Source organism: Passer montanus, unplaced genomic scaffold (assembly GCF_014805655.1).
Source record: "Passer montanus isolate IOZ18808 unplaced genomic scaffold, ASM1480565v1 scaffold65, whole genome shotgun sequence".
NCBI lineage: Eukaryota > Metazoa > Chordata > Aves > Passeriformes > Passeridae > Passer > Passer montanus.
This window is the reverse complement of record NW_024371593.1, coordinates 2951591-2977146: the sequence shown is the minus strand read 5'-3', so window position 1 is coordinate 2977146 and position 25556 is coordinate 2951591. Positions and strand designations below refer to the sequence as shown.

The 25556-nt window shown below is 46.9% G+C and overlaps 1 protein-coding gene across 2 annotated transcripts in view; it reads left to right on the top strand.

The window, feature by feature from the left end:
- Positions 1-20135, top strand: part of CD151 (CD151 molecule (Raph blood group)) — a 32056-nt gene extending 11921 nt beyond the window's left edge. The window contains exons 2-10 of one of the 2 annotated variants that reach the window (XM_039728458.1): positions 1393-1513; positions 4156-4256; positions 6807-6910; positions 7855-8046; positions 12538-12612; positions 15140-15244; positions 16098-16253; positions 17144-17230; positions 17991-20135. In XM_039728458.1, coding sequence (XP_039584392.1) covers positions 6827-6910; positions 7855-8046; positions 12538-12612; positions 15140-15244; positions 16098-16253; positions 17144-17230; positions 17991-18050 — 759 coding nt within the window. In that variant the 5' untranslated portion in view covers positions 1393-1513; positions 4156-4256; positions 6807-6826 and the 3' untranslated portion in view covers positions 18051-20135. The remainder of the gene's footprint in view (positions 1-1392; positions 1514-4155; positions 4257-6806; positions 6911-7854; positions 8047-12537; positions 12613-15139; positions 15245-16097; positions 16254-17143; positions 17231-17990) is intronic. The other variant, XM_039728457.1, reaches the window with a different exon arrangement.
- Positions 20136-25556: the final 5421 nt, after the last annotated feature.

Sequence of the window (25556 nt, the reverse complement as noted above, 5' to 3'; positions counted from 1 at the left end):
ATTCTTTAGCAGGAGCTTTTCCTCCTCGGTGGATGCCTGACTTGTGTTTTGCATTCTCCCCAGTCAAAGGCACAAGTACTTTGACTTTGCAGCATGTTCCAATATGCTGAGATGGAAAGCAAAGCACTGAGCTTTGTGTCCTGGCTCAGCTTTCCCTTTTGAAAAGCGTGGAAATGTGTGGGAGCTGCATGAAGCACATGAATAAAGGGCAGGGCGCTAGGGCTGGTCTTGGAGAGTTTGGGCCCAGCCTCAGGAGGATTCTTAAGAACTATTGCTTGCCTTCTAGGTGACTGTGCCTTCTCTCCCTAGTTCCTCAGAAAGTTCCTTTACCTGACCTTTAATTAATGAACCCAAGAACTTTGTTTGGCCTGCTCTCCAGTGGTGGAAGAAATGGAATTTCCACTTGTTTCTCTAAAGAGATATTTTTGTGGTCCAGAGGCTGTGTAGTAATGTGAATCAACAAATTCCTGGCTCTTATTGGCATCATTTTTCATAGGGAATGGAAGCAGGCATGATCCAAGCTGGTTATAAATGAAGGTGTGTTGTCCATACTGTGCTAGTTTGGGACCCTCTACCTTAGAAAAGCAGGGGAAAGAGAGGATGCTAGAGGCCATTTCCAGTACAAACTTGTGCAGCCTAGCTGCCTCCACAGAAATGACAAGCCCTAGGATGACATGCCAAGGTTAGAGATGGAGTGCTAGCAAGGGCCCTCAGCCTGTTGCTCTGCCATGTGCTGGGCACACTGGAGGATATTTCTGAAGAGGTGTTGTGGTGAGGTGTCTCTGCACTGGTACACTCAGTGTGGGCAACAAACGGGAGGACTTGGAAGCCACTGTGCTGCTAGAAAGCCACAACCTACTTGTCGTGACTGAATCTTGATGGGATGAATCCTGTGACTGGAGTGTGGTTATCAATGAACATGGCTTCATCAGAAGGGAGAGCTGAAGAAGGAGAGAGGCTGGGGTTGCCCATGACCAGGTTGAAAACTCTATCGCTTCAAGGCACTAACACTAAGAAGGGCTTTGCACTGCACTGTAGGATCTTCCTGAGCTTTCTCATGGAGTTACTTTCAGGCCTTTTGCACCAGAATGAGCTGTCATTTTGTGTACACAGCCTTGACAGAATTGATAGCAGCATTTACAGAATGCAGCAGTAAATACAAACCTGTTCTGACAGCTTTCTACCAGAAGAAGATGTTCATGCTCCCCCCTGCTGCACTTAAGCTCTTCCCTGTTATCCAGTGCACACTTCATAGTTTAATCAAATGCATTCTTAAGAGGTATTCTGAAATCATGTGCTCTCTACTTAAAGGACTTGATGGCAAAGCATATAATCATATATTGATTTCAGAATTATCATGATTGTCTGCATCTCTCTTCTTTTTTCCTTCAGCTTTCTGCTTTCCTGAATCCAGCAGCAGACTAGAGCCATCAAGAAGAGAGGGGGTGGAAAAAAGCCTTTGAAGAGGACTGAACATTTGCACTGGTGCTGTCACCTGCTTTGGTGGTGAAAGGTCAGTGTCAAGACTGCTGATCCATGTTGGCTGTCAATTTGGGGTGGATAATGGCACACGGTGTGAATTTGACCTCTTTACCTGCAAGCTTTAGAATTCCTCTCCTGGGAAGGCTTTACTTAAATTACTTTTAGCTGCTTTCTGGCAGGCGAAAAACAGCTGGAGGCCCTTTCTGAAGATGTTCAGTGGGGTAGGTGAAGTGTCAGTGGTAATGTTTTCATCTTATGGAGAGGGAACTCAAGAGAGGTCATGCTTTCAAGGGCTGGAGTTTAGCCTTGACAAAGAATGTCAGTGAGTTTGCTGAAGATTAAAGTTACTGGCCCACAGCTGCACTGCACATACCAAGGGAAGGACGTCTGCTCTGTTTGCTGATGGCTGCCAGGGTGTTCTGACCCAGCTCAGATGGTCTCCAGAGGAACATTTCCCTCCAGGCCAGCAGTGTGCCCAGTGGTTGCACTTTTGTTACAGCACAGGTACAGTGGGATTTCCTGCAGCAAGGCTTTCTTGTGTGCTTTGGCAAAGATGTTAGAAGTTATCTGAGTTGTGGTGTATGAGTTATCTGTGCAATAGTTGTCACTGAAGTGTTTGATACCAATTTGCTTGCTATCACTCAAAAATCAATACTTTTAAATAATGATGCTTTTAATGGCCTGGGAGCTATTCGTTTTCTTTGGCATTGTTTCTTTCCCATCTGTCAGATGCTGCTTTAGGGCACAGTGTGCAGAAAAAGCCTGCAGGCCTGGCTTTCTTTGCTGTTTAATTAAGTGCTGTTACTGTGCAAGTTGAGGCAAATGTACCAAGCAGTGTCTGGGATGACTAAATGAATGTCTATCCAGCAAGAGAGTGTGTGTGTGTGTGTGTGTGTGTGTGTGTGTGTGTGTATGTGCATGTCATATGCTTTCTGAGCTGGGCTCTGTGTGCCTTTGGGTCTTGTGATAAAAATACAGTGGTGTGGTGTGGTGTGGAACAGACAGAGCAAGTCCTGCCATTGAAATTTTAGATTTCACAGTTGTCTGTGCAGTGCTTGTGTTCCCATATGCTCAGCACCCAGAACTGGAGCCATACTGCTCAACTTCTGGCGAGTTCTTGTGGTCCAGTTTGTCCTAAAGGTTCAGTCATGGTAGGATGAGAGCCCAAAAAAATCAGACCATAGAATGGTTTCATGTTTGATGTGATCCCAGCCTTGCCTGGCAGTCATGCACTGTATATTCTTACCCTCCTAGGAGGTTGTGACTTGCAGTCACACAGGGCAGGAGGAGCTCACTCTTTTATCTTTTTTATCTTTTTGAGCTGTTTGCATAGGTTCCTCCTTGCTTCACTGTTATTCCACTGTTATCCACTGTTACTCGTGTAATTCATTGTTAGCATCTCTCAATCTCTGATGTATTTGAACCAGCAAGCCTCATAAATTATTGCCAAAAGCGCTTTACCAGGCATTCCTCTCATTATAAGTATGTATTTTACTAATTATAAAAGAGGTTATTCCAGTTCACTGGCTGAAATAGTCTTTGCTGGCAAAAGCACTTTTGAGTCCATGAAATCATGTTGCTGTCGGGCTTTTGCCAATTTGCCAGTCACCTGGAGCCTGTCATGCCTCTCAGCTGGCATTCCTCCATCAGCAGAGTTTCTCAGTGCAAATCTTCATAAAATCACTGTGTTTAGAGAAAGATGAGGGTCTTGCACTGGGGAGGAAGAGAGAGGCAAGGGTCAGACTGAGGGACTTGCCCAAGTCTATGCACAAAGTCTTGTCAGAGTGGGAAGCTGGATTCAAGCTGTTCAACTCCTAGTTTCTTGAATTAATCTTCAGATTGTTACCCCTCCTTTTCATCTGCAGGTTCTGTCACTTGTTTTTTCCTCTCGGCTTAATGCATTTTGTTTTCCCTAGAGAATTATTTCTCTCTGTCATTTCTGTTGAAGTATGTGTGGGCATAGTAGGAACCTCTTGTTGATTCTCGTGACTTCCATAAAAATACTTCTTTCCATTGTGTGAGTAAATTTCACAGCCTGTATTCCTTGATTGCTTCCTAAAATTTAATTTGCTGATGAAGCTACTGTGTGTTGGACTGGACCAAGTAAACTTCATTATGGAAGCACTTTTAGTCTTCTAACCACTTTTTCCGTTGGCAAAGTACTTCCCATTATGAAGCTCGTGTTTAATTATTATGTTTTTATGTAATTTGTAAATATACCTTTGTGGCAGAGCTTTCCATTTCCTGTTCATCAGAGAGCTCATGTGTAATTATTGATAGTGATTCAGAACAGGATTTTTCCTCAGTGTTTAAAATAGAACAGAATTATGTGTGTTGATTACTGTTGCTGCTCCTTGTCCGGTTTCAAGAGTGATTCATAACAGTACTGAGGGTTTGTTTTAAGGATGACTGAAGGCAAGAGACCCTGGCTACGTCAGTGGATTCAGGATGAGGCCCTCCTGTTCATCCTGGTGCTGTGACACTGATCAGCACCTCTGCTTTTTGGGACCATGAGGCTTAGAGCCTGAAGTGACCCTAAGCCTGGGAAGCAGATCGTGGTTCCCCCCTCCTGCTGGGGCTCCTTGGGAAAAGCATTTCACTGTAGTCTCCTGCCCTCTCTTGCTTTCCCCGAAGACCAGGATAGCTCCCTGAAGCCTGACCCTGTCTTTGCAGGTGATGGGAGGCAGCAGATCTCGCTGTGTGAGGCAAGGAGCACAAACAGGACTTCCAAAAAGAGGGTCTGCAGAGCTGCCTTTGCCTTAATAGTTGGCTGGGTGAGTCATTAAGCATGCAGAGGCTGCCAGTGCCATCAGCTCTGCTCCTGGCTAGGAAGGATAGATCAAACAGGAGACAGCCCTGATTGCTTTCTGATTCATGGTCTGCCATCCCTGGTGATTCAGCCTGCTTTATAAACCTGCAGCTGTTCTCTGCCAGCTCTCTGGAAACAGGCATATCCTCTCCTGCCAGCAGTGAAGCCAGGCTGTCTGAAAGGCCTGTACCCAGTGCTGGGTGGAGCAGGACCTGCAGTCTTGAGGGGGATTTCAGACTGTCTGTCATCTGATGCAAGTGCAGTCTCTGCTGCCCAATCCTCACCCTGGACTAGATGGAGCTGTGACTGGGATTTCTGAGCTCTTGGATCAGGAGGGACAAGTTAGTATCCCTTGCTAGAGCCCAGCACCTGCTGTATGGCAATAGGTAGGGGGATGGACCGATGGAAGGAAGGAAACAATGAAGGAAGGCTGGTTCCTAAAATCCTCATGAGCAAGAGGGAAACTGAGCCAAGGAGCCTAAGGACAGAAAGCATGGTTATCATCCCCTGGTCAGTCTCTGCAAGGCTGCAGTGCACGTTCCTCTACATACAGCCCTGATATTAGAAGGGGTGGCCAGAATTCCTGTTACTGGAAGGCATCTCTCAGATCTGGGCTGAGGTACCTGTTCTGAGTTGTGCAGGTGTGGGTGGCTGCCTTGCTGCTGCCATTCTTGTTCTGTGGCTCAGTGAAGCCTCTGGGCACTGTAAATCTGTCACCTTCCGTGCATGCTGTGTTCTTGGGGCGTCTTCTCATGGAGAATTTGCAAGCCTGGTCAGTGCATACGGTACCAGCAGCATCCATTCCTTCCCAAAGCCCGGGGCCCTTTTGTGCTGCAACATGGTAATTAATCTGAGCATTGCTGGAGGTTCTGATCTCTTCTGGAGATAACTCTGAAGAGTTGTTCTCCTTGATCTGTGCCACCATCTCAGAGCTGCTCCCTTTGCCAGTGAATCAGCGTTCTGCTGCCAGCTGCTGTTGCCAGATGTTATTCCGAGAAAAATGTAAATGTTTTCTTGTAAAATGGGGATAGGTGGGACTGTTGGCATGTTCACACTCTTGCTTTCCTTGTTAGCTTCATTTGTTAGTTTCTAAAGCACGGGCCTGGTTGGGGCTTTTGAGTGGGCTGGCATGAAGCACCCTTTCCTTGTTAGCTTCATTTGTTAGTTTCTAAAGCACGGGCCTGGCTGGGGCTTCCTGGCATGAAGCACAAGGAAATAGTTTCCTGCAAACAAAATACAATTGTGCTGCAGAATGCTGCTATTCCCAGCCTTGGTTCATCTGGCCCCAGACATTAGAAGTGTGGTGGCAAAGATAATGCTGATGGTGACCTGATGTGCAGCCTGGCTGTGTGTACCTGTTTCTCACTTTGCTGTCAGGTGTTTTGCCAAGGTAGATGAGTCTGTACTGCATGGCTGGGTGCAGCTTGGTCCCTGGAGGGAGCTTGCATCACTTGTGTGAAGAAGTTTTGTATTGTAACTAAGCATTAACTCCATGCCTCTGGAAGAATGTAGAGGCTGTTTGCCTTCCTGCTTCCAGGGAAATTGCTGCTTTAGGAAAACATTGCACTCTGATGTTGGTGCACAGTGTTTGCATCATTCCTTGCTGGCTCGTGTGGGAACAAAGGGAGATTTTTTAACTGAATGCAAGTGGTGAGGATTTGGTTGCACTTCTGCATCCTGCCTCACACAGGTGATGCTGGCAGCAATACTCTGTGCAGTGCTTTTGTCCTGTCTGCCTGGTCAGGCAATGATGAGGATATTTTTTTGAGAGGTTCTGCTGCAGATTCACTTCTGGGAAATGCGCTCCAGGGTGCAGCAGGACTGTAACACTGCACTGGGACTGACTCACAGCAAAATCCCATTCCTTACATATCTGCAGGGACATTTTATGCTGTCAGATCATCTGAAGCCAGGGGTTGTGTTTCTTCCTCTTAGTAGCTGGGACAGTCTCTTAATGCCCTGGGGGACAGCTAGCCAGTGAAAAGGGCCATGGAAAGTAAGCAGTGAAGAAGAGAATTAATTACTCCAACAGACTGCTGTGGTTCAAAAAGGATAGGACATCTGAACATATAACAAGTGTGTTCCCAGTTACAGTTGTAAAGATCAAAAATAGCCCAAACTTATCTATTTAAGGCAGTTGTAACCAATGCCACTGAGAAAATAATAGTATTTGGAGACAGATTATTCCATAAATATCAGACCAAGATTTCTGTTGCCACCTTCAGAACAGCAGCCACAGGCTGCAGTCAGGAGCCAGAGTGGAATTTTCTGGAGAGCAGGCCTGGGATTGTACAAGATCTTGTGTGTAGGTTACCCAACTGGATACGAGAGCTCTTTATCTGAGCAAATGCTGTCCTGTGTCCCTGAAGTCAGCTGAAGGGCTTGTTCACCAGCTGACTTCAAAAGATTGCAAGTGTTAGATCTTGCAGGAGGAGGGTAGTAATGCTGGCCTTCTGGGAGAAGTGGTGTGATGACTGACTCGCTCAAGCTTTTCTGGTTTTGTTTTTTTCTTTAGGAACTTGGTGAACCAGAAAGATGCGTGAGTATACAGAAAAGAAGGAAACATGTGGGACCATCTGTCTCAAGTACCTTCTCTTCATCTTCAACTTCTTTTTCTGGGTAAGAAAACTCCGTCTGTGTCAGAGGCAATGAGGTGGCACTGCAGTTTTGGTGTCAGGGGTACAGAAACCTTGGGCATAATGAAGTCTTTGGGAAGAAGTGCTGATGTCAGTAGGACACAGCCTTGGTCCTGTTGGGTGAAATGTCACTGCTTGGGCTTGGCTGCTCAGGCTGCAGAAATTGTGGTTTGACACTGTGGCTGTTTCTAGGTCATGTTACCAAATAGAGAAATAGAAAATTACAGGAAGTCTGGAAATAAGCTTTGATTTTTTTACCTGGTTTACTTTTTACAGGAGCCTGAGGGCTCCACTGTCTTGCCATTCCTTCTCTCAAAATGGCAGAGGGAGTGCTGGAGATGACGCACACCTTCTTGCAGCTGATCCACTACAGAGCTTCTTAGAGTCATACTTTCCACCAGAAAAATTACTGATGCCAAAGGATTGTGTTTTACTTTGGTGCATGGGACAGAGCAATGGAGACAGATCAGACCTTTAAGAAAAACTGTGTGAATTTACCAGAAGCTGCCTAAAACCCTGGAAGATGAAGGCTTACAAGGAGAGAGGGGATGGCTAGGGATGTGGTTGAGTTCTCTGTGTTCACTTGTCACAAGGGTTAAAGTTTAGCCAGCCAGCCTGGTCATACAGATTTTACATGTTTTATTTGCCCAAAACCCATTGTGGCTACATTTGGGAAGACTCTGGTCTGAGTATGAGCTGCTGTGCACAGGTAGATGGTTTAGGTAGCTTCCATCTCAGGCTGCCTGGGGTGCTGAACTGGAAGCTCAGGACCTGCTCCAGTCCCAGTGAGTCCATCCTTTAATGTAGATCATCTTTGGCTAGCTGATGGAGCTGTGGTGCATGCTGCTGTCCCTGTGCAGCTGCTCTGGGAGGTGAGGAGGTTCATGCCTCAGGCACCCTTCATTTGCTTGTTCTCTCTCTCCCCAGCTGGCTGGCGGGGCCGTGATGGCAGTGGGCGCCTGGACCCTGGCTGAGAAGAGTGACTACATCAGCCTGCTCTCCTCCAGCACATACTCTGCAACTGCTTATATCCTGGTGGTGGCTGGCGTGGTGGTCATGGTCACTGGCATCCTTGGGTGCTGTGCCACCTTCAAAGAGCGGCGGAATCTGCTAAGAGTGGTGAGTTTTCCTTGATTGTTTTATTTGGGGGAAACATCTTGGCTGTGTTGTGCACCAGCCTTATTGTTTTGTCCTGGAGCAAATGTCACTAAGGTCTCCAGCTCCTGACAGCAGTGCTGTCCATGTCCCAGGGGACAGGAGCATTTTCTTTCATCTGCACAAAGAGCGTGCTGCATGGTTCAAGAGTAAAAATTGCAGTTGTAATACCTGTGCTTTATGTGAGAACATCTATTTGAAACTATTCAAAACAAAATCTTGCAGCTTTTGTCTCATTCTTCTTCCTTTCCCATTCTGTATTCTGTTTTGCAAAGTGGAAGAGGGAGGAAAATATGAGAGACCTGTAACAAAATTAGCTTTTAATGACATTAGGTTCAAGCCAGATTAATACACTTTTCCACTTCGTTGTCAAAGATCAGAAAACTTCCAATATTTTCTTCAATTGCAAAAAAATTACTTCAGTCTTGCTTCCACAAAAAAAAAGCCATACTATTTTGATAATCTTCTGCTTCTTTTACAGCTTTTTCTGTGTTACTTCCTGGGCTCCCTGCTCACCCACCTACACTGAAGTTTTTTACCATCCCTGAGGTTTCTATTTGGCTTGCTCCCTCTCAAATCTCCCTTTCAGTCTGGAGTGTGGCAGCAGTCTGTTTTAGTGTCTGGGCTGCAGTGGTGAGTGCAGTGACTGAAATAACAATCAGTGGCTCTTGGCATTCACAGGTACAGAAAAAAATATTTCAGCCACCAGCTCCTCCCTTTGCAAATTTCTCCTCTTCACTTTGGATAGAGGAGCAGAAATAAGAGTTGTGAGCAAGCCTGATGCTTCACTGCTATGCAGACCTGATAATCCCTGTGAGAGGCAGAGCAGGGCTAGGGAGGGAGAATAAAATATAGAGGGAGACACAGTGAGTGCATTGCTGATGCTTGTTCAGTGGGTTCCTGTAGCAGTTGGTTTTGGCCTTGCTTCACTGACTCTCCATGCCAAAGAGATCTCCCTTTGTCTTTTTCCCTCAGCCAGAAGCTACGTATGAAAATTCAGTGGAGTTTTCTTTGTTATTCTGCCATGGAAAATTAATAATTTTCCCTTGGGAATAAAAGGTCACTCTGTCTCCTAACACCACGCGTCCTTTCGGAGTGGCTGGTTGTGACAGACCTATTGTCTCTTCTTGCTTGTGCTCTGCTTTGGTTGCCCTGAGTAATCTGAGACAGGGCTGTGCTTGCCAGGGCTGGGTGAGCCTGGCTGGGGGCCTCTGCCAGCTCTGAGCTCAGACAGTAATCCTGACAGCTTCACAGTCACCCCAGGGGCTGTGCCAGCCAGTCCCACTTTCCTTCTGTACAAGAGACCCGTGTAAATATGGGAGGGAGCAGTATAAGCAGCACAGAGCTGTGCTCTCCCCAGTGCTGCCTTGGTGCTTTTAAAAATTGATTACTAACAGCTTTGGATATGTTTGTAAAATACATATCTGGTTTTTAGTTTGTTTTTCACTTGAAAAGTTGGGAAGCTGTGAATTTTTTTTCTGCCTTGTATGTAACTGGGTTTTATGAGCCAACTTCAAGGCTTTTCATAGTATTTCAGTGAGTATTTCATTGCTCATCACTGACAGCTGTGCTACTTTTTTGTCATTTCTTACTGGCCTTCCTTAACCATGTGCTGAGGCTTGGGCAGCAGAGGTGGAGTTTCTCTGGCTCCATGAGCAGGCAAGGCAGTGGATCTGCAGCCTGGCTGGCTGTGGTGCTGCAGTCCAGCTCTTTACAAGGACACAGACCACTGTTACATCATACTTCAGTTAAAATGCAGTAGAAGTCCCAGGGAAATAGGAGACCTTGCTTATAAAGAGATAAGGTGACTTTCTTCAGGCCTGGCCCCTCACACTGCCTTTTCTAGTCAACTACCTTGGACAGGGAGAAGGCAATCACATGGATTAGGATTTCTGTTCATGCTGCATTTCAGCCTGGAACCCTTCCTCTGAAGTGAGGTTCCTGATTTAGGACCATTGTTGCTATCTGTCTCTTCTTCAGATAGTAGAAAGATGTCTCCAGATAATTATTTGGGTTGTAGGTGGGTTGAACCATTTTTTGTGTTATTCAGAGAAAACACACTTAACACTTGGTAAGTCACTCGAAACGGGATGGAATTTGGGCTCTTCAGATCTTGAGGAGACACCCAATAGCCCTGACTCAGTCTTGGAGCCAGAGCCAGGGTAAATTTTGCTTAGAGCCCATCCAGGTCAGGCATGTGTTTGCTAGAGAACTTCTGGTGATCACACATTTCTGATTGGGAAACAAGTAGGGCATGTCCCTACAGTTCCATGCCAGAGCTGGCCTACTCCTCCCATAGCAGACCTCTAAGAAAGCCTTGCAGCTACAGCTGAAGAGCAGGGAGAGCTGCCCTGAGCTCTGTGTGTGTCCAGAGTGAAAGCTGCTGCTCCCCTGTATCAGGCTGATACTTAGAAGTGGCCCTGAGGGAACGATGACAGGATAATGGTGGAGTGTATCAGCAGGGACGGGTTGGGTTCATGGGTGGTAGATGCACTCACCTCCCTCACAAGGTTTTACTTGTGACTCAGATTTGTTAAGGTCTGCTGAATATGTGTTTGTTTCAATCCACTGTAAGCCAGCACAGCAAGCAGAGAGCTTGTGGTGACATAACTTTAGCTCTACCTGAATGCATCTGACATTACACAGAACAAGGAAAAATAAATAAGCTTTCCAGTCCATTGGTTGTTCTCAGCATCCTGCCCCTCCTTGGCAGAGAAATTATGTCAGGTCAGTTAAGGCATAACAAGGTCCCAACAAAAGAGAGCCAGCCGTTGTGTCAAGGCCTGCCAACCCTTTCTTGCCCCTTTTCAACCTCCTGGGAGTGTTGGGAGCAGCCTTTAGCTGCCCTGCACTCCAGTGTGTGACTCACTCCCTGGGATGAATGGGTACCTTGTACAGGCGGCTGCGGAGCTGGTCGGGATGGCTGCGGGGTGAGCCTGGGGCAGGGGAGTGAAAGGCAGAGATTGTGTGCTCAGATTAAAGCCCGGACTGCAGATAAAACCCAGCTGTCCTTCCTTTGCAGCTGCTGAAGCCCAGCAGGGGTGAAGGAGGAAGCCTGAGTGTTTGTGTCATTTTACTCCTGCAGAAGGGGCTGGGAAATACCTAGTGAAAAGAGCACACCGTGGGGGTGTAACCTTTGTGCAGCAGGAGGCATCCTTGCTGTGTCCAGATCTTCACTGTCCTTTTTTGTGCAGGTTTGATGTCCATTTATATTTGTAGAGAGCCATTTGCTTTGTCTCTTGGTAACAGACCTTTCTTAAGGTTGAGGGTAAAACAGAAAATGGGAAATATTTTGCTTGTTCTGTCCTGGGGAAGCCAGCTCTTACAGGAATTTAGCTTGAGGTCCTTGTTATGGCTGGAACTGGGGTCTCTTCAGCTTTATCTACAGGTAGATTAATTTAATAGCAGTCACAGAACAGCCTGGATCTGTAAAGAAACTGTTTGTTTCTGACCATGAGCAAGGCAGGGTCTGTTTCTCAGGAGAGGGGTTCTTCCTGAAAAGCTCTCTTGGTCCCTAAGCATGAAGTGGATGCATCACCCTGGCTCTTCAAGCCTGCCTAGTCCTTTTAATCTACTGCCCATATTCCTCATGGGTTTGGCTTTCTTACTTGTTTGTGACTATAACAAGACTCCCAAACAGTTTCTTGTACTGGCCATTTGATTCTCCTTGTGATAAGCAGGACTTACCCTTTTCACTTCATTGCCACTAAGCCCTTTTAGGAAATAGTCATGTTCTCCTATTAGTCTTCCAAGAGTTCTTCTCACTTTGGTTTTGAGATGTAGAGCTTTTCCAGCTAGAGCCCACTTGAGGAGCACATGCAGTCCTAGTGCTGAGTGTGAATCAGTGCTGAAGTCCATCCACTTCTACAGTGCCCCTGAGCCTGTGGCTGAACCCTGCAGAAGTCACTGGGAGCACAAATGGTGCTTTATGCTTAGCTGCTGTGATGTATATTTGTTGAAATGGGCCCTCTGTGGCTTTATTGAGTCATCTTTATAACATACATTGCTCCTTAGTAACTTGGTGAAATGCCTTAAACAATGTCAAAACAAGCAAAAGTGTTTTTTGGTTTTTTTTTTTTGTTGATATCAGAATCAGATACTTTCTATGATACTGAATGTAGTCATTAGATTATCTATCTAGGTTTCTTTTGTACAGTGATCTTATCTTGGTTGCCTGCACTTTTCCATTCTCTATATCCCTCTGGCTCTGTGAGCTAAACTCACGCTTGCTGCTGCTTGTCTTCAGTTATTCTGTGGTTTGGTGGTTTTTTATTAATCTGTGGGATTGTTCCTTTCCTACCCTATTGAAGTCATGATCCTATACCCTGCTTTTAAACACTACTGCAGGAAAGCATTGGTGAGGACAGAGTCAGGCATTTTACCAGGTAAAGAAAAGCTGCTTCCTGGCATTTCCTTCTGTTCTGTTCTAATGTCTTTTTTCCCATTATTTTACAGTACTTCATATTGTTGCTATGCATCTTTCTCCTGGAGATCATTGCAGGAATCCTGGCCTATATCTACTACCAGCAGGTGAGTGGACATTAGTCCCTGGAGACTCAAACAAGGGAGCGAGAACAGCTTGTTACCATCCCATTTCTCCAGCCAAAGTTTGGCCTGGATGCTTGGGACATAGGTCTGTTTGTGGCTCACCTACTCACTCCCCTTCATATACAAAAGACCTTGGATTATTTACTGGTTTTGACAAAGTGGTGGTCATTACTCCGGGGGGTTGCTCAGCCCTGCTGCTCAGCTCCTTCCTGTGGTGCACTTCATGCCCTGTATTTCTGCAGACCCTTGTAGAAGACAGTTTTTGAGGCTGTGTAGATCTAGGATCTCTCCTGACAGCCTCCAAGGCATAGTGCAAGAGACTGAAATCACGTTAGCGCCGCTTTATCGTGTTCAGGACACAGGAACAGTTCCTGCTGCATCCGGCAAAGGTAATGAATGGACCAGCTGAGAGTCCTTTCAGGTCAAGAACTTTCTGACAGCTTTACTTGAGCAGCACAGCTGAGGGGCAGGACAACAGGACAGGCTCCCAACAGCTGCAGGTCTGGCTTGGCACTTCTTGCTGTTGCTGAGAGCAGAGCTTAATTCATCACTTTGCTTTCAAAGGGAGTTTAACCGCCAAGGCACAAACAGCCTGCAAAGTTGCTCTCATGTCTGGAAATTGATTGGAAGTGGCAAATTAGGATTGTTATCAAATGGCTGTCTGAAAAGCAGCTGAACATCCCATCTTGTTGACTTTACTGCCAGGACTCGTTGCCATTCCATTTTCTCTTGGACCTTCTATGCTTTGCCTTGGATGGGCGCTGGTGGTTTGCAAGGAGCCAAAGAACTGTACTGGCTCCTGCCAGGAGGGATCTGGGGTATGAATGTGCATATTTAACGGGAAAAGATCAATCCTGGCAGGCATGGCAGGAAGCCAGGATCTGTCCATCCATCTGTGCAAAGGCATGAGGTTCATATGTGACAGTGGATGAAGAGGAGCTGATCCCCGGGTTGAAATAAGGGACAGTATATTCAGAACTGTACCCTTGAGTGCTTTAGATCACTTGAGTGCATCTCTGATCAACAGCTGCACATCCCTTTGCCCTCTGGCTGATAAATCCTGCTTCTCTCTTGGTTGCAGGCTGCTTGCTCTGTTTGCCACTGTTTTTATTTCAGCCCATGCTTTGGTGTCTAAGGCTTGCATGATTGTGTCTAAACTGGTTCTTTATCTCTGTTCCATGCTGCAGTTCTTCCCCGTGAGCCCGCAGGTAACAGCTTTTCTCCCAAGTAATAATTCTGCTAATGGACTCTCCTCTTTATTTGCCTCTGCCTTCCAGTTGCTGAACCTGTTCCTTTCTTTCTGTTATGCTAAGTCCTTTGCATTTCCATAGAGCTTCCCAGCCCAAGATCTCAAAGAATTTTTCAAATATTAATGAATGATGCCTCATATCATCTCTGTGAGGTAGGTGTTGTCCCCATCTGACACCTGGGATTGGAGAAGGCAGTGTGTCAAAGGGAGAATAAACTCCAGACTGTATTTTGCACAGTTTAGTATAACCAGATGTTTGACCTCTCATTTACTACTTACTATGTAGAATAAAAGGTATATAAAGAGGTTGCTCAGCTGTTTATTCCATTGACCCCATCTAAAAAAATGCCTGCTGGCATTGTGTATATTGGTTTATGTAGGAAACTTGGAATTTCAAAGGTATTGGACTAAAGCAGTGTTGCTGCATGAGTCAGTATGAAAAAGAAAAGAAAAGAAAAGAAAAGAAAGAGATGCAACCAGGATAACAAAAAAAAGGATGTGACTCTTTGGCCCTTCTTGGCTGTCACCAAAGGGTGAGAAGAACTCAGCTAGATTAAAAAAGTCCCCACAGGAATAAGTGTTTGAATCCAATCACTTGAACATGCCAGTGGTTTATGATTATGCTTTCAGAAATTGTGCTCTTGCAAAATCAGACTTTGTCTCTTTATTTTCAAGAAAGGCCTTGCAGTGATTTTTGCAATCACACATTTAATTCCCTCCTGTGACATCCTTTTTCAAGATGCTACAAGAGCTGTTTGGTCTATGTGGTTTTAGTCCATCATGCCAAGGACTCTTGATTTCTTCCTGCTTCTGGACAGAGTGATTTGTATTTTTTACAAAAATAGAATTTTTAGTATTTTTTTTACAGGCTTTAGAGGGAGAAGACTGCACGTGGTCTCACAGGCATATTCATGTTTAAGCAGGCACACTTTTGTATTGCTTTTCACATGCAGGCATGTCTTGGCAATCTTGCACATTCAAGGTGAGAAGCCATGTGGGGAATTCACTGTGTAACATAGGCTGAAATTTGATCCCAAAGCACCTCCCTGAAGTTGTTAAAACAGAGGTCTGATCTGTAATCATTTGGAAATAAGCCTGTCCAGTCCAGCCTTGGAGGACAATCTTGAAGGAAGCTGAAGCTTCCACTAGGTTCTCCATCCTCCTCTTGGAGCAAAAGCAATGGAATGTATGCAGGGCTTTGGGTCGTTCTGAGGAGTGAGTTTGCCTTGTGATTTTATCCCCTTTGTCTCTTCCATTCAGCTGAGCCTGGAGCTGAAACAAAATCTGAAGAGCACCATGACCCAGAAGTACCGGAAGGAGGGAGAAGAGAGTGTTACCAGTGCAGTGGACAAACTGCAGCAGGAGGTGGGTGTCTCTGGAGGCAGAGAGAGTTAATGCAACTTCAGGGCTTAAAATCAAGCATACAAAAGGCATCTCTTGACATCCAACCTGCAGATATTTCTTCTGTAAGCTGAGTGTATGTTCTGAATCAAGACATAATTGGGTGAAGTGCAAGGCCTGAGCCATGCAACTGGCAGAATTGCATGGTGTGATCACTGAATTGCATGACCAGTAGCACTGGGGAATGATATCTGAACTGCTCCCAGTGAACTGGAGCTGCCAAGTCACTCTGACAGCTGCTTCTACTTTCCCAGTTCAAAGCTTTGGAGAAATTGCTGACATTTTTCATTAAGCTTTTCAGTACCCTAGAGAGCAAGATGTAATGAAGGAAGAACTCTCCTGCCACTGTTGCTTGCTGTACCTGGCTCAGGGGTGATCCAGGTTAGGGCTGCCACAGTTCTGACAGGTTTTCCCACAGAAAAGGCCCTTGTGCATAGGCATTTTCAAAGCAAAGGGACTGCTCTTTGCATAGTGCCATAGCAGGTGCATTTGTGATGGTAACTGGTAATTAAACTTATCCTGTTGCCATCATTAACATGCAGTTATGAGCTGAGGCAGCTGCAGGTGCACTCTGGTTACAGTTCGTCCCAGCAGTAAACAAAAGTCACAGCTGCTGAAGGGTGGATGAACTTCAGATTTAAAGGGCCATTTGGGGAACTCTTAACACAAAAGTTACTAATAATGATAAAAAAACCAGATCCATGAGATAGCTGGAGTGTCTGCAAAGGAGGGTGAAGCCCAGGGCTTGATGTGGGAGGCTGGAGGAGAAAAAGGTTGCAGTGCCTGCAGGCTCAGCCTTTGCTCTCTGTGTGTGCAGTTCAAGTGCTGTGGGAGCAACAACTACACGGACTGGGCCGACAGCCAGTGGATCAAATCTCCAGAGGCCAGTGGGAGGAAAGTCCCAGACAGCTGCTGTAAGACGATCACTGACCTGTGTGGCAGAAGAGACCATCCTTCCAACATCTACAAGGAGGTAAAGAGCAGAAGGGCTTCAGCCACCTGTCACCAAGTGTGTAAAGGAGGTGGGCAGGGAGTGATGGTGTTGGGTTATTACTGCAAGCTGTCACTAGGTTTCAAGGTCAGTAGCATTCCTTGGAATGTAGAATTCACTTCTTTAGCTGAGTGTTCAGCTCTGTAGACTGTTATTTAATATGTAGATATAGAGAAAAATAATTATGTTGTTACCACTGTGTACATTAATTATGGGGGGAAGCAGGAGAGGTTTTTAGTTCTGACAAGAGGTTTGGATGCAAGTCCTACGTTTGATACAGCTTCCTGTGGTTGGAATTACTCCATGAGGTGCAAATGGAGATACTTCTGGTCCTTGATTGACAGGTGCAAGGCAGAGTCAGGCAGAGCCTGGCTTTCCAGGTTCATACCAAAACTCAATAACCAAACTGTAATAAATAGCAGTGGGAAGAATTTACTCTTAAAAGGCTTCAGTTATGTTAGGGTTATTGGTTCTGGATGCACTTAGCAGCATTTCCTTGGCCTTTTGGCCTCACAGGAATAAACATCCCCTCCAGGCAGGAGCTACACAGTGAGTGAGTGAATCTTTTTCCACATACCTGAGAGAAGAATGACACTCTGTGTGTGATGTGGTCAGTTCTTCTGCATTTCTCCTGCACTGCCAGCAGCCACCTTGGGTTTGTTCAGAGGTTCCTGAGCCAGCTGGTCCTGAGCAATACTAGCCATGATGCAGTTCACATCATCTGCTTAGCTTTTCCAGAGATATTGGGGAAAGAGATTGTTCACAGACACCACTTTTTAAAGTGCTGCTTTCAAGGGTCACAAATATTGGATTAAAATGAAAAAGATGTTAAAATGGACCTGATCTTCCATGTTCCTCCTTTCACCCTGCAGAGTGGTTGCATTACCAAGCTGGAAAACTTCATTCAAGAGCATCTGAAAATTATCGGGGCAGTGGGCATCAGCATTGCTTGTGTGCAGGTAAAAAGGGCTGAGGGGAGTTTTGGGGTACTGGGCAGAAGTTGAAGGAACTCCTGAGCTGAGAGATGGAAATAAAGATGTTTTATTGCTCTTCCCTGCCTGGCAAGAAGTTGCCAGGTACTTCGGGGACCCGAGGTTTCACCAAGTCCAAAGCAGAAGCCTTTGTGCAGGTCTGGGGAATTCCCTGCAGGTGATGTATCCAGTAGGGCCGGGAAGGAGTTGTTCTCCGGGGCTGTGGGAGGCCATGGCTCGGCAGCCCGAGGAAGCCCTCCTGTGGCTGTGTCCCATAACTGCCTGCCCAGCAGCAGGGACCTTCCCACCCAGGAGCCTAAGAATTATCTGGAGTTACCCAGAATTTTTCCTTCAGCTGTGTCACGTTGAAGAACAGCCCTGTGGGTCTGCAATGATTTGCAAGAGGGTGATGAATGAAGGTGTAGAATGTGAATGTCTTGCACTCATTTTAAGAAGGGATGGCACAGGATATTCTTTTTTCATTATGCAGATGTGTCTGGGAGTTCCTCATCTTCCCCTTTGTTCTGGCAAGCAGCCAAATTACACCCCAGGAAGCTACTGGTGGTTAATTACAAGGATTAGCACAGATTGTTTTTTTCCTGCTGCCTATTGCATGCTGGAGTGTGTTATCCCCAGGCAGGAGCTGGCTGACACTAGTGTGGGTCTGAACTGTTAATTTGCAAGTTGCTGACTCCACTGCATCCATTCTGTGGTTTTCATGTATTTCTTTCTTCCCTTTACACTGTAGATCTTTGGGATGATTTTCACCTGCTGCTTGTACAAGAGTTTAAAGTCAGAACCATATTAATAGCTGTGAGAGCTCTGTTGCTCCCCCTCTGCCACTTCCCTTAGCACCTGCCAAACCTGACCACTCTTCACCACCACCACCACCACCAAAGTGTCTGTAACTTGAGGACTTGGCTCTGCAATTGAATGCCTTTACAACCATGCACTGCCTTACCTGCCCCTCTGGGGAAAGTCGCCCTCCTTGTTGTGTACAAGGCAGCCAGGAGTTCAGCGGGTCCTCTTCAGTGTCAAGAAACAAAAAAGCTGTGATCTTCTGCTAGAAGCTTTAGCACAGCAGTCCCTTGATATAACTACAAAGCAAGATTTATCCAAGGCCATTTCCCTGGAGGCTTCTCCCAAGCCAACATGAAGCTATCAGGATGCTGTACAAGAATCATAGCTTGCTCTCCTGAGAAGTGGCTCAGCAGTACCAGGCACTGACTGTGAGGATACATGATGGCTCTGCACTGAGCTGGAGCCAGAGCTGAGCTTCTCATACATGGAGGATTTCTCTCTGTCCCTGCTCCCAAGTGTGCACTGATGTCCTAACACAGCTGTTCTCCACCAGAGAGGATGTCTGCCTGGTTACTGGGGGCAGGAGCTACTTGCCCAGCCAACTGGGAGCACAACTTGGTGCAGCTGAAATCTAGGTGTGACACTCATGTTGCCAAGATGTTGTGGGTGCCTTAGGATTTCTCAGCAATTCTTTCTTCATTTCCTTGAAGCCTCCTCCAACCCAGTGCCATTAGGAGCCACAAGACGCCTTTTGCTTCCCAGCAGTTCTGGAGCAAAGATGATGGACTGCCTTCTTTGAGTCTTGTCTGTTTTATTGACTGGTTTCCAGCATGAGTGAGGACTCTTATTTCCACCTCCCTATCCCCTGATGAGGTTTGGTGAAGAACTGGTCTTTTTGTGAGGCTGCCATATCTTGCTGCGCTTTGGCCTGCTCAATTAATGGAAGTACCTTTTTTATCTGTTACATGTTGAGATGTTCCCTTGGTTTGATTTTTCTAACTAAAACCTCCAGGTTTACCTCCCTTGGCAGGAAATGGATATACACCAAAGTTTTCAGCCTCCAAGTAGCTTGTTAATTAGCTGAGGGTTTTCTGGCTTGGTCTGGAAGCTCACTTTACTGGTTACTGCCAAGAAAGTCAGGAGAGTCAGTTTCAACCAGTTGCCCCAGTGTATTTGGTAAGTAGGTAGTGCTGGGTTAGCTGTTTGCTGCTGAGGAATAGATTTTAGTGAACTGTTGTCTCTGCACTGGGGTCCTGGATACATACAGGACACAGACATTGCCATGGACTTGGTGCCAGCAGCATCATAGCCTGAATTCACAAGATCTTTTGTTCCTCTTGTCTTGTTCCCTCCTTCCTGGTGTGCCTGTTACACTCATGAAGCAGCAGAAAGGGGAGTTTGGTGTTTCTGAGCAGTGAAGATGCACTCAGATCTTCTTAAATAAATTTCTTCCCTCTTCTGGCCTTTTAGCAGTGCTGGCTGAGCAGCTGGCAGCAGACAGCCAACATAAGCAGGATCATCCAGACCAGTAAAGGGTCTTGCAGCATCGTGGGGGTTTGGGTTCACAGAGCAGAAATCGCGGACTGGCGCTAAAGGGCAACATGTTAAAATTCAGAGCAGGTCAATCTGAAACTCCTCCATTATCAGTCCTATAAAATAATCCTCAACTAATGCAGAAAGAGAGCTGGAGGAACTGAGGTGTATCCTTGGTTCCACAACAGTAAGTAAGAGAGGAAAGCTAAATTATTCTGTAATGATCTAAAGGAGAAATCTCTAAATTATTTCTTGTTTTATAGTAAAGTTCCTTAACAAGTATTGACTACTAACTAAGAGGAAAATATTGAGCATGTTGCTTGAAGCAATATTTCTGATTTCTTAAGCATATCTTCATAGTTGCCTTTGCCCATTCCCTTCAAACACATTTTACAGGGTTGGGAGAGGCCAGGAAGAATGAGACATAAACAGTAAGTTGTCTTGTGTCCACTGAGTTGTTTTATACTTTTTCTCTGTGTAACAATATTCATTGCTTTTGTTTTTTTTTAACCAAGTTTAAGTTGCTGGCCAATAGAAAAATAAAGCTTAAGACTCTGTACTGACTGTGTGTGGCACAACTGAAGGGCTCCCATGAGCCAGGTGAGTTCTCTGGCTTGCTCAGATCCTGCTGCTGAGGAGCCAACTCCTCGGGGAGATGAATGGAGGAACCAGGCAGGGAAGGAAGCTGGGGGGAGTCTGCTTCACATCCCTATCCCTGCCCCTGCCAGCCTGGTTATGCTGTGGTGTGGGGTGCTGCAGGCTGCTCCCCCTGGGAGCTCAAGGTGCAGAACCTCAGGGGTTGCTCAAGGTCACAGAGGTTACTTGAGGTCATTGGAGTCCCTGGTAGGGGTTACTTGAGGGCATTTGAGGCTTGATAATTGATGAAGGGGTCAAATGAGAACACAGGGCTTAATTATTATGAGAAGATGCAGTTTGGTGTAATGGATCAAAACCTGCCAGTGCAGTCCAGGGGAGCCCAAGGCCTCAGGGTCACCCAGTGGCCTGCAGTGTCACCCATCATTTGCCCTCTCTCCTGTCAGGGTAGTGACAGGGGTGGATATTAGCTTTATTAACATTTATTATTAATTAGTAGTTTATTAGTGTTTATTATCATCTTCTGTAAGCATTAGCTTTTATAATACTGCTATTAGCTATTAATACAATTATCAAAAGTTCTACTGTTGTGATCTATTAAATTCTATTTACATTATTATGTAAATAATATTCTATTTACATTATTATGTTTTAGGATCCAGTAGTATAATCACCTACTGCAACCTAAAACTATGATTATTTATTAGAATGAATAGCAGATTTATTAGTATTGATAGTTATTAGTGTATTATTAGCTGCCACAGGGGTATGAACGTGTCCTGTTGGAATCTCCACGATTCTGACCTGAGCAGGGGCGGGTGAGAAAGCGGGAGCAGACGATGCCGTGTGTTCCATGGCCACCTCGGGGTGCCGGGGCGGGAGCGCGGAGTGCCGGCGGGGTCCCGCCCGCAGTGCGGGGCGCGGCCGCGCGGTGGCGACGGGGACACGGCGGTGTCCCAGCGCCGGGAATGCCGCGGGCAGGCAGCGGCAGCGGGCCGGCTCTGGGGCTGCAGCCCCGCACTGCTCCCGCTTCACCTGCCCTGCGCTCGGCCCCCAGCGGAGACTTCTGCCCAAAGCCCCCGCAAGCGTGTTTGCCTGTGCAGGACAGAGGCGGGAGCGAGCCAGTGCCCGCTGCGGACTGCTGAGCATTCCTGGGATGCACTGGGTAAGACTGGAATGTTACTGGGTGCATTTATGAGACCTCCTCCCAAGCCCCACATCCAGGAGAAGTGAGCTGAAGGTGGAGCACAAACCGAGAAGGAAGGGCTGTCCTGGTCCCTTCTGGTCCCTGGTCCCCTCTGTGTCCTTAGGAGTGCAGCGTGGCCACAGCCACCCTTTCTCACCCCCAGAGGGAAATTAGCCCCCTTTCTGCAGTACTGTCCTGGGGTGGTGTCTGGGACGTCTGGAGCACAGTATTTCTCAGCATGAAGCTATTGCTTTAAAGCGATTTCTCTTTCTCTTTGAAAGGGCTTCTTGTTCGTGCTCAAGGTGCAGCTGCCATTTTACAGCATCCCCACAGCCTCGGGTCTCTTGGGTGCTTCCCCCTCTCTGCAGACAGGAGCACAGGCTTGTCTTGCTTTGGACCCGAAGATTTCATCTGTGCTGATTGTCCTTTGCAGCAGTTAGCTCAGCCCAGGGTCAGCTCCTGGGGTGGCCAGGTGGTCAGCACAATTTGCTCAGGAATAAAGGGGAAAACAGCTGTAGTGGTAAGCAGTTTCTGCAAGGGTCCAGCTTTGGGCAGTCACTCTGTTCCTGCCTTTTCAAACAAGATGAGTATTTTATGCTCCCCTGCAAGGCTGCTTCTAACCCTCAACCAGTTCACAGACATGCCCTTTCTTCTGCCATTTAACTGGGGGAATTTTCCCCCTAGGGAGGCCTTGGTGCCCCTTTTTTTGCCATTTTTGAAGCCTTCCTTCAGTGGTGATTGCAGTGTCCTTGTTTTCTTGATGGGCTGGGACTGAGCATGGCTGCAGCAGTGGAAAGTTGAGGCTCAGGCAGTGATACTCTCCTCCCTGGTGAGATAGGACAAATACAGCCTGTTTGGGAAATGGCAAAGGGGAATGCTCTCTCCTTTCCCAGCTGGCCACGGAGGCAAAAGGGAGCAGATTCATGTGGTGCCTTCAAAGATGAAAAATTCCTTGTGGGGAGGGAGCATAATGCGCTCAAACGAGCTGTAATCACATGAGCAGCAAGGATGATGATGCTCCCCCCCAAATGCATTCAGTGACTCATTCCAAGTGCACCACTCTGGGGTTCTGAAGTCCTCTTAATGCTCTGCAAAGGAGGCTGCTCCTCCTGCGTGCCAGCATTAACAGAAAAGAAGCTGCATGGGCTGAGGCCATCAGGATCAGCAGCTTTCCTTCTTCTGATTACAGCTCCTCTCTGCAAAAATGAGCTGCTGAGAGTAAGGCATTTCCAGGCTTCATTTTCTTTGTAGTGAGCTGTGTTGCTGACAAGAGCAGAGTAGTTTCTACCCACACGGAGTGTAGGGACAGCCCTGGCAGGGCCTGATCCTGCCACTGGCTGCTCTCTCCCAGCACTGGGACAGCAACAGGTAACCCTGCCCCCTGCAGTCCCAGATGTGACTTTGACGGCTGTCACATTTGTCCCTGGCAGCCATGGGGGTCTGTGAAGGTAACACTGAGCCCCTTGCACCCCTGGGGTGAGAGGCAACCAAAGCAGGCACTGGCACTGGGGTGCAGAGGTGTGAAGTGGTGCTTTGTAGCTTTGGCCTTATGTGCATGTGTGTACACCTGTAGATCTGCTGCCACGCTGGAGGATCTCCACTGCCCACAGAAACCCTTACAGGTGAGGTTTGTATTTCTTACTTTGCTCAGAAAGGCTGGAGCCCCTTTATCCCAGAAGTTTGACACCAGAAAAATGTGCTTGATCTTCCAGACTCATGGTTCCCCTCTCCCTCCTCCCCAGTTCCTGGGAGAGCTTCCTGTTTAATACCTTTTTAGCCTCCCAAGCACTCTTCAGTAGTTAGTTGCTTTCCCATGCTGTTTTACATACTTTGACTCTTTTCTGCCCATTTTGGGATGCAAAATTAAGCAATGATGACCTGAAATGTGAGGCACCAGGCTCGGGTTTTGGACTTCAGCTGCTATCTGCACTCCTGGAGGATGCCAGCTCAGTTCCCTCCAGACTGAAATAACAGCTAATCTCACTACAAAATGACATCTGAAGGCATGTTCCTCCACACCCAGCTCTTGTGGTTCTTCTCTTGCACGTTATTCCTCTGTTATATACTGAGCATCATCAGGACCTATTTTATATTCACCTAAATTAAATCTTGTCCCATTTAAATGTGCCCAACTGTCTAAGATATCCCAGGCTAATTCACATTTTGTCCTTGTGTTTTCCATCCGTCTTCCATCATTGTTCCGCAAACATGATCAACATTATAATTTATTTCCTTTTCCTCCTTCCTCCCTCTCCCACTGGCGTTTTCCAGGTTTTTAATAGCAGCCAGTTAAAGGCTGATGTGCTCTTTCCTCTGCTCAATGCCTTGTGCTCTGTGGAGGGGCTCATGAATGATTCAGTTGTTTAGGCTCTAGCTGGCAGTTGTGGCAGGATTACTCAAAAGAAACATTTGAGGTTTGTCTACAATTCCAGATTGAAAAATCCTGAACCCCAAAGCAGGGAGCAGAGCCCTAAATCATGAAACAGTGAAGAAGGTTACATATGTATTAAATACATTTTTCACTTGCATTTTACAGTTCACTTACCACAGGTAATGTCACGGGATCAGGCTATTAAAATCATAGTTCCAACAAATGTGGGCTCTTGGCCCCCTTTACACCAAAAAACCAACTCTGCCTTCAGGGAGTGAACTGAATTTAAACAAACGTGGGCGAGAGCAATTCACAAGCAGAGCAGTGCGTTGGTGGGGATGTGGTTACGGTTCTGACTGGAATGCAGGAATTGTGTCCCCTGTCTGCCTGGATGCTTGAGGACACCTCTTGTACCAGGGTTTTTGGCAGAGCCCCTGACCCCTTCGGTGAGATGAGCAGCTCCTCAGATGGTGCTGGTGCTGGGTGGGAGTGGCGGAGCAGACAGCAGTGCAGTAAAAGTCCATCCTGCACCTCCTGAGTGACAGCTCAGCTCCTTCTCACCTTCGAGCCCCCCACCAGGGCCTGCTCAGCACGATGGACAAATGAATTCCTAGCAGTTTTTCCTTTTCCTTGTCCTCTTAGATTGAAAACTTCCTTTTAGTGCCTGTTCAAGCTGTGCCACGCTCCACAGAGCCCCAGCTGCAACTGCACCTCTTCAGTTCTGCCTGTAATGTAAGTAACAATAAAAATATAGCTCCAAAGGAGTTATGAACCCACAAAACTGCTGAACTCTGGTGGCACTCCTCTTCTAAAATCATTCTGGTTTAGAAGCACTCATTTTTTTTCTGGTTTCACATAGCCTGGAGCTTGGAGTAAACTTGATTCTGTTCTTGCAGGCAGAGGTTTCTGGAATGTGGCTTCTGCTCTCCATGCACTGCTACTCTTTTTTCACTGCTTTAGGATTCAGAGTCTTTCTCAGAGACAGGGTCCAAGGATGCTGCTTGTCTCCCTGGGGAGGACCAGGTGCTGCCAGCCTCTGGGTTAACTAGGCTGGAGCAGAGAGGGAGTTTGGGGTTTGGGGAGAGGGAGCCAGTTCCTGCTTCACCTGCTTAGAGCCAGTTCAGGGTAACAAGTTCACCATTCTGGTCCAGTTTTTAATACCACTTTTTTGCAGGAATGGGTCTTGGAGGAGGCAGCAAGCTACACCCCTCAGGTGCTCCCACCTGCCCCACACACACACCCTGCAGGTAGGGGCAGCCTGGCTGACATCACCTTCTGGGCAGGGGTCAGGAGCAATGGGCTGTAATTACAGCAATTATGGTTTTAATAAGGCATAATTGAGCTAATGGCTTTTTTTTTTCCTAGTCTACATCCTGGAACCTAAAAGGCAACCTCTGAGCTTGTTTTTGGGGCTTGTAGGAGGCAAACTTTCACCCTTGTTTCCTCCTAAATAATCCTGTCCCCAGTCCCACTAGAGGTGGCAGGAGATGCCCCTGGTTTCTCTTAATGAAGTCACTTGGTGCCTGAGGGGTATTTGAAGGCTTGAAGCTACTCCCCAGCATCTCGTTGCAGGGCTGGGTCTTCCCTTCTGCTCCTCTTGTCCAGGAGAGGGGCTCTGGCACCAGCCATGTGGTGGCAGGTGGGGAGCCACCATCCTTCCCCCTGGGCCAGCCTGCAGGACGAGCTCTGTGCTGATGGAGGCCAGGGAGCCTGGTGGGCTTAATTTGGGGCTCCTGTTTGCAGCACTGCCAAAGCTGAGGCTGGGGAATCACCTGCAAGTGAGGAAAGCCTTAGACCTGGTGCTCCCAGCTCTTGAGTTCTTTGTGGTG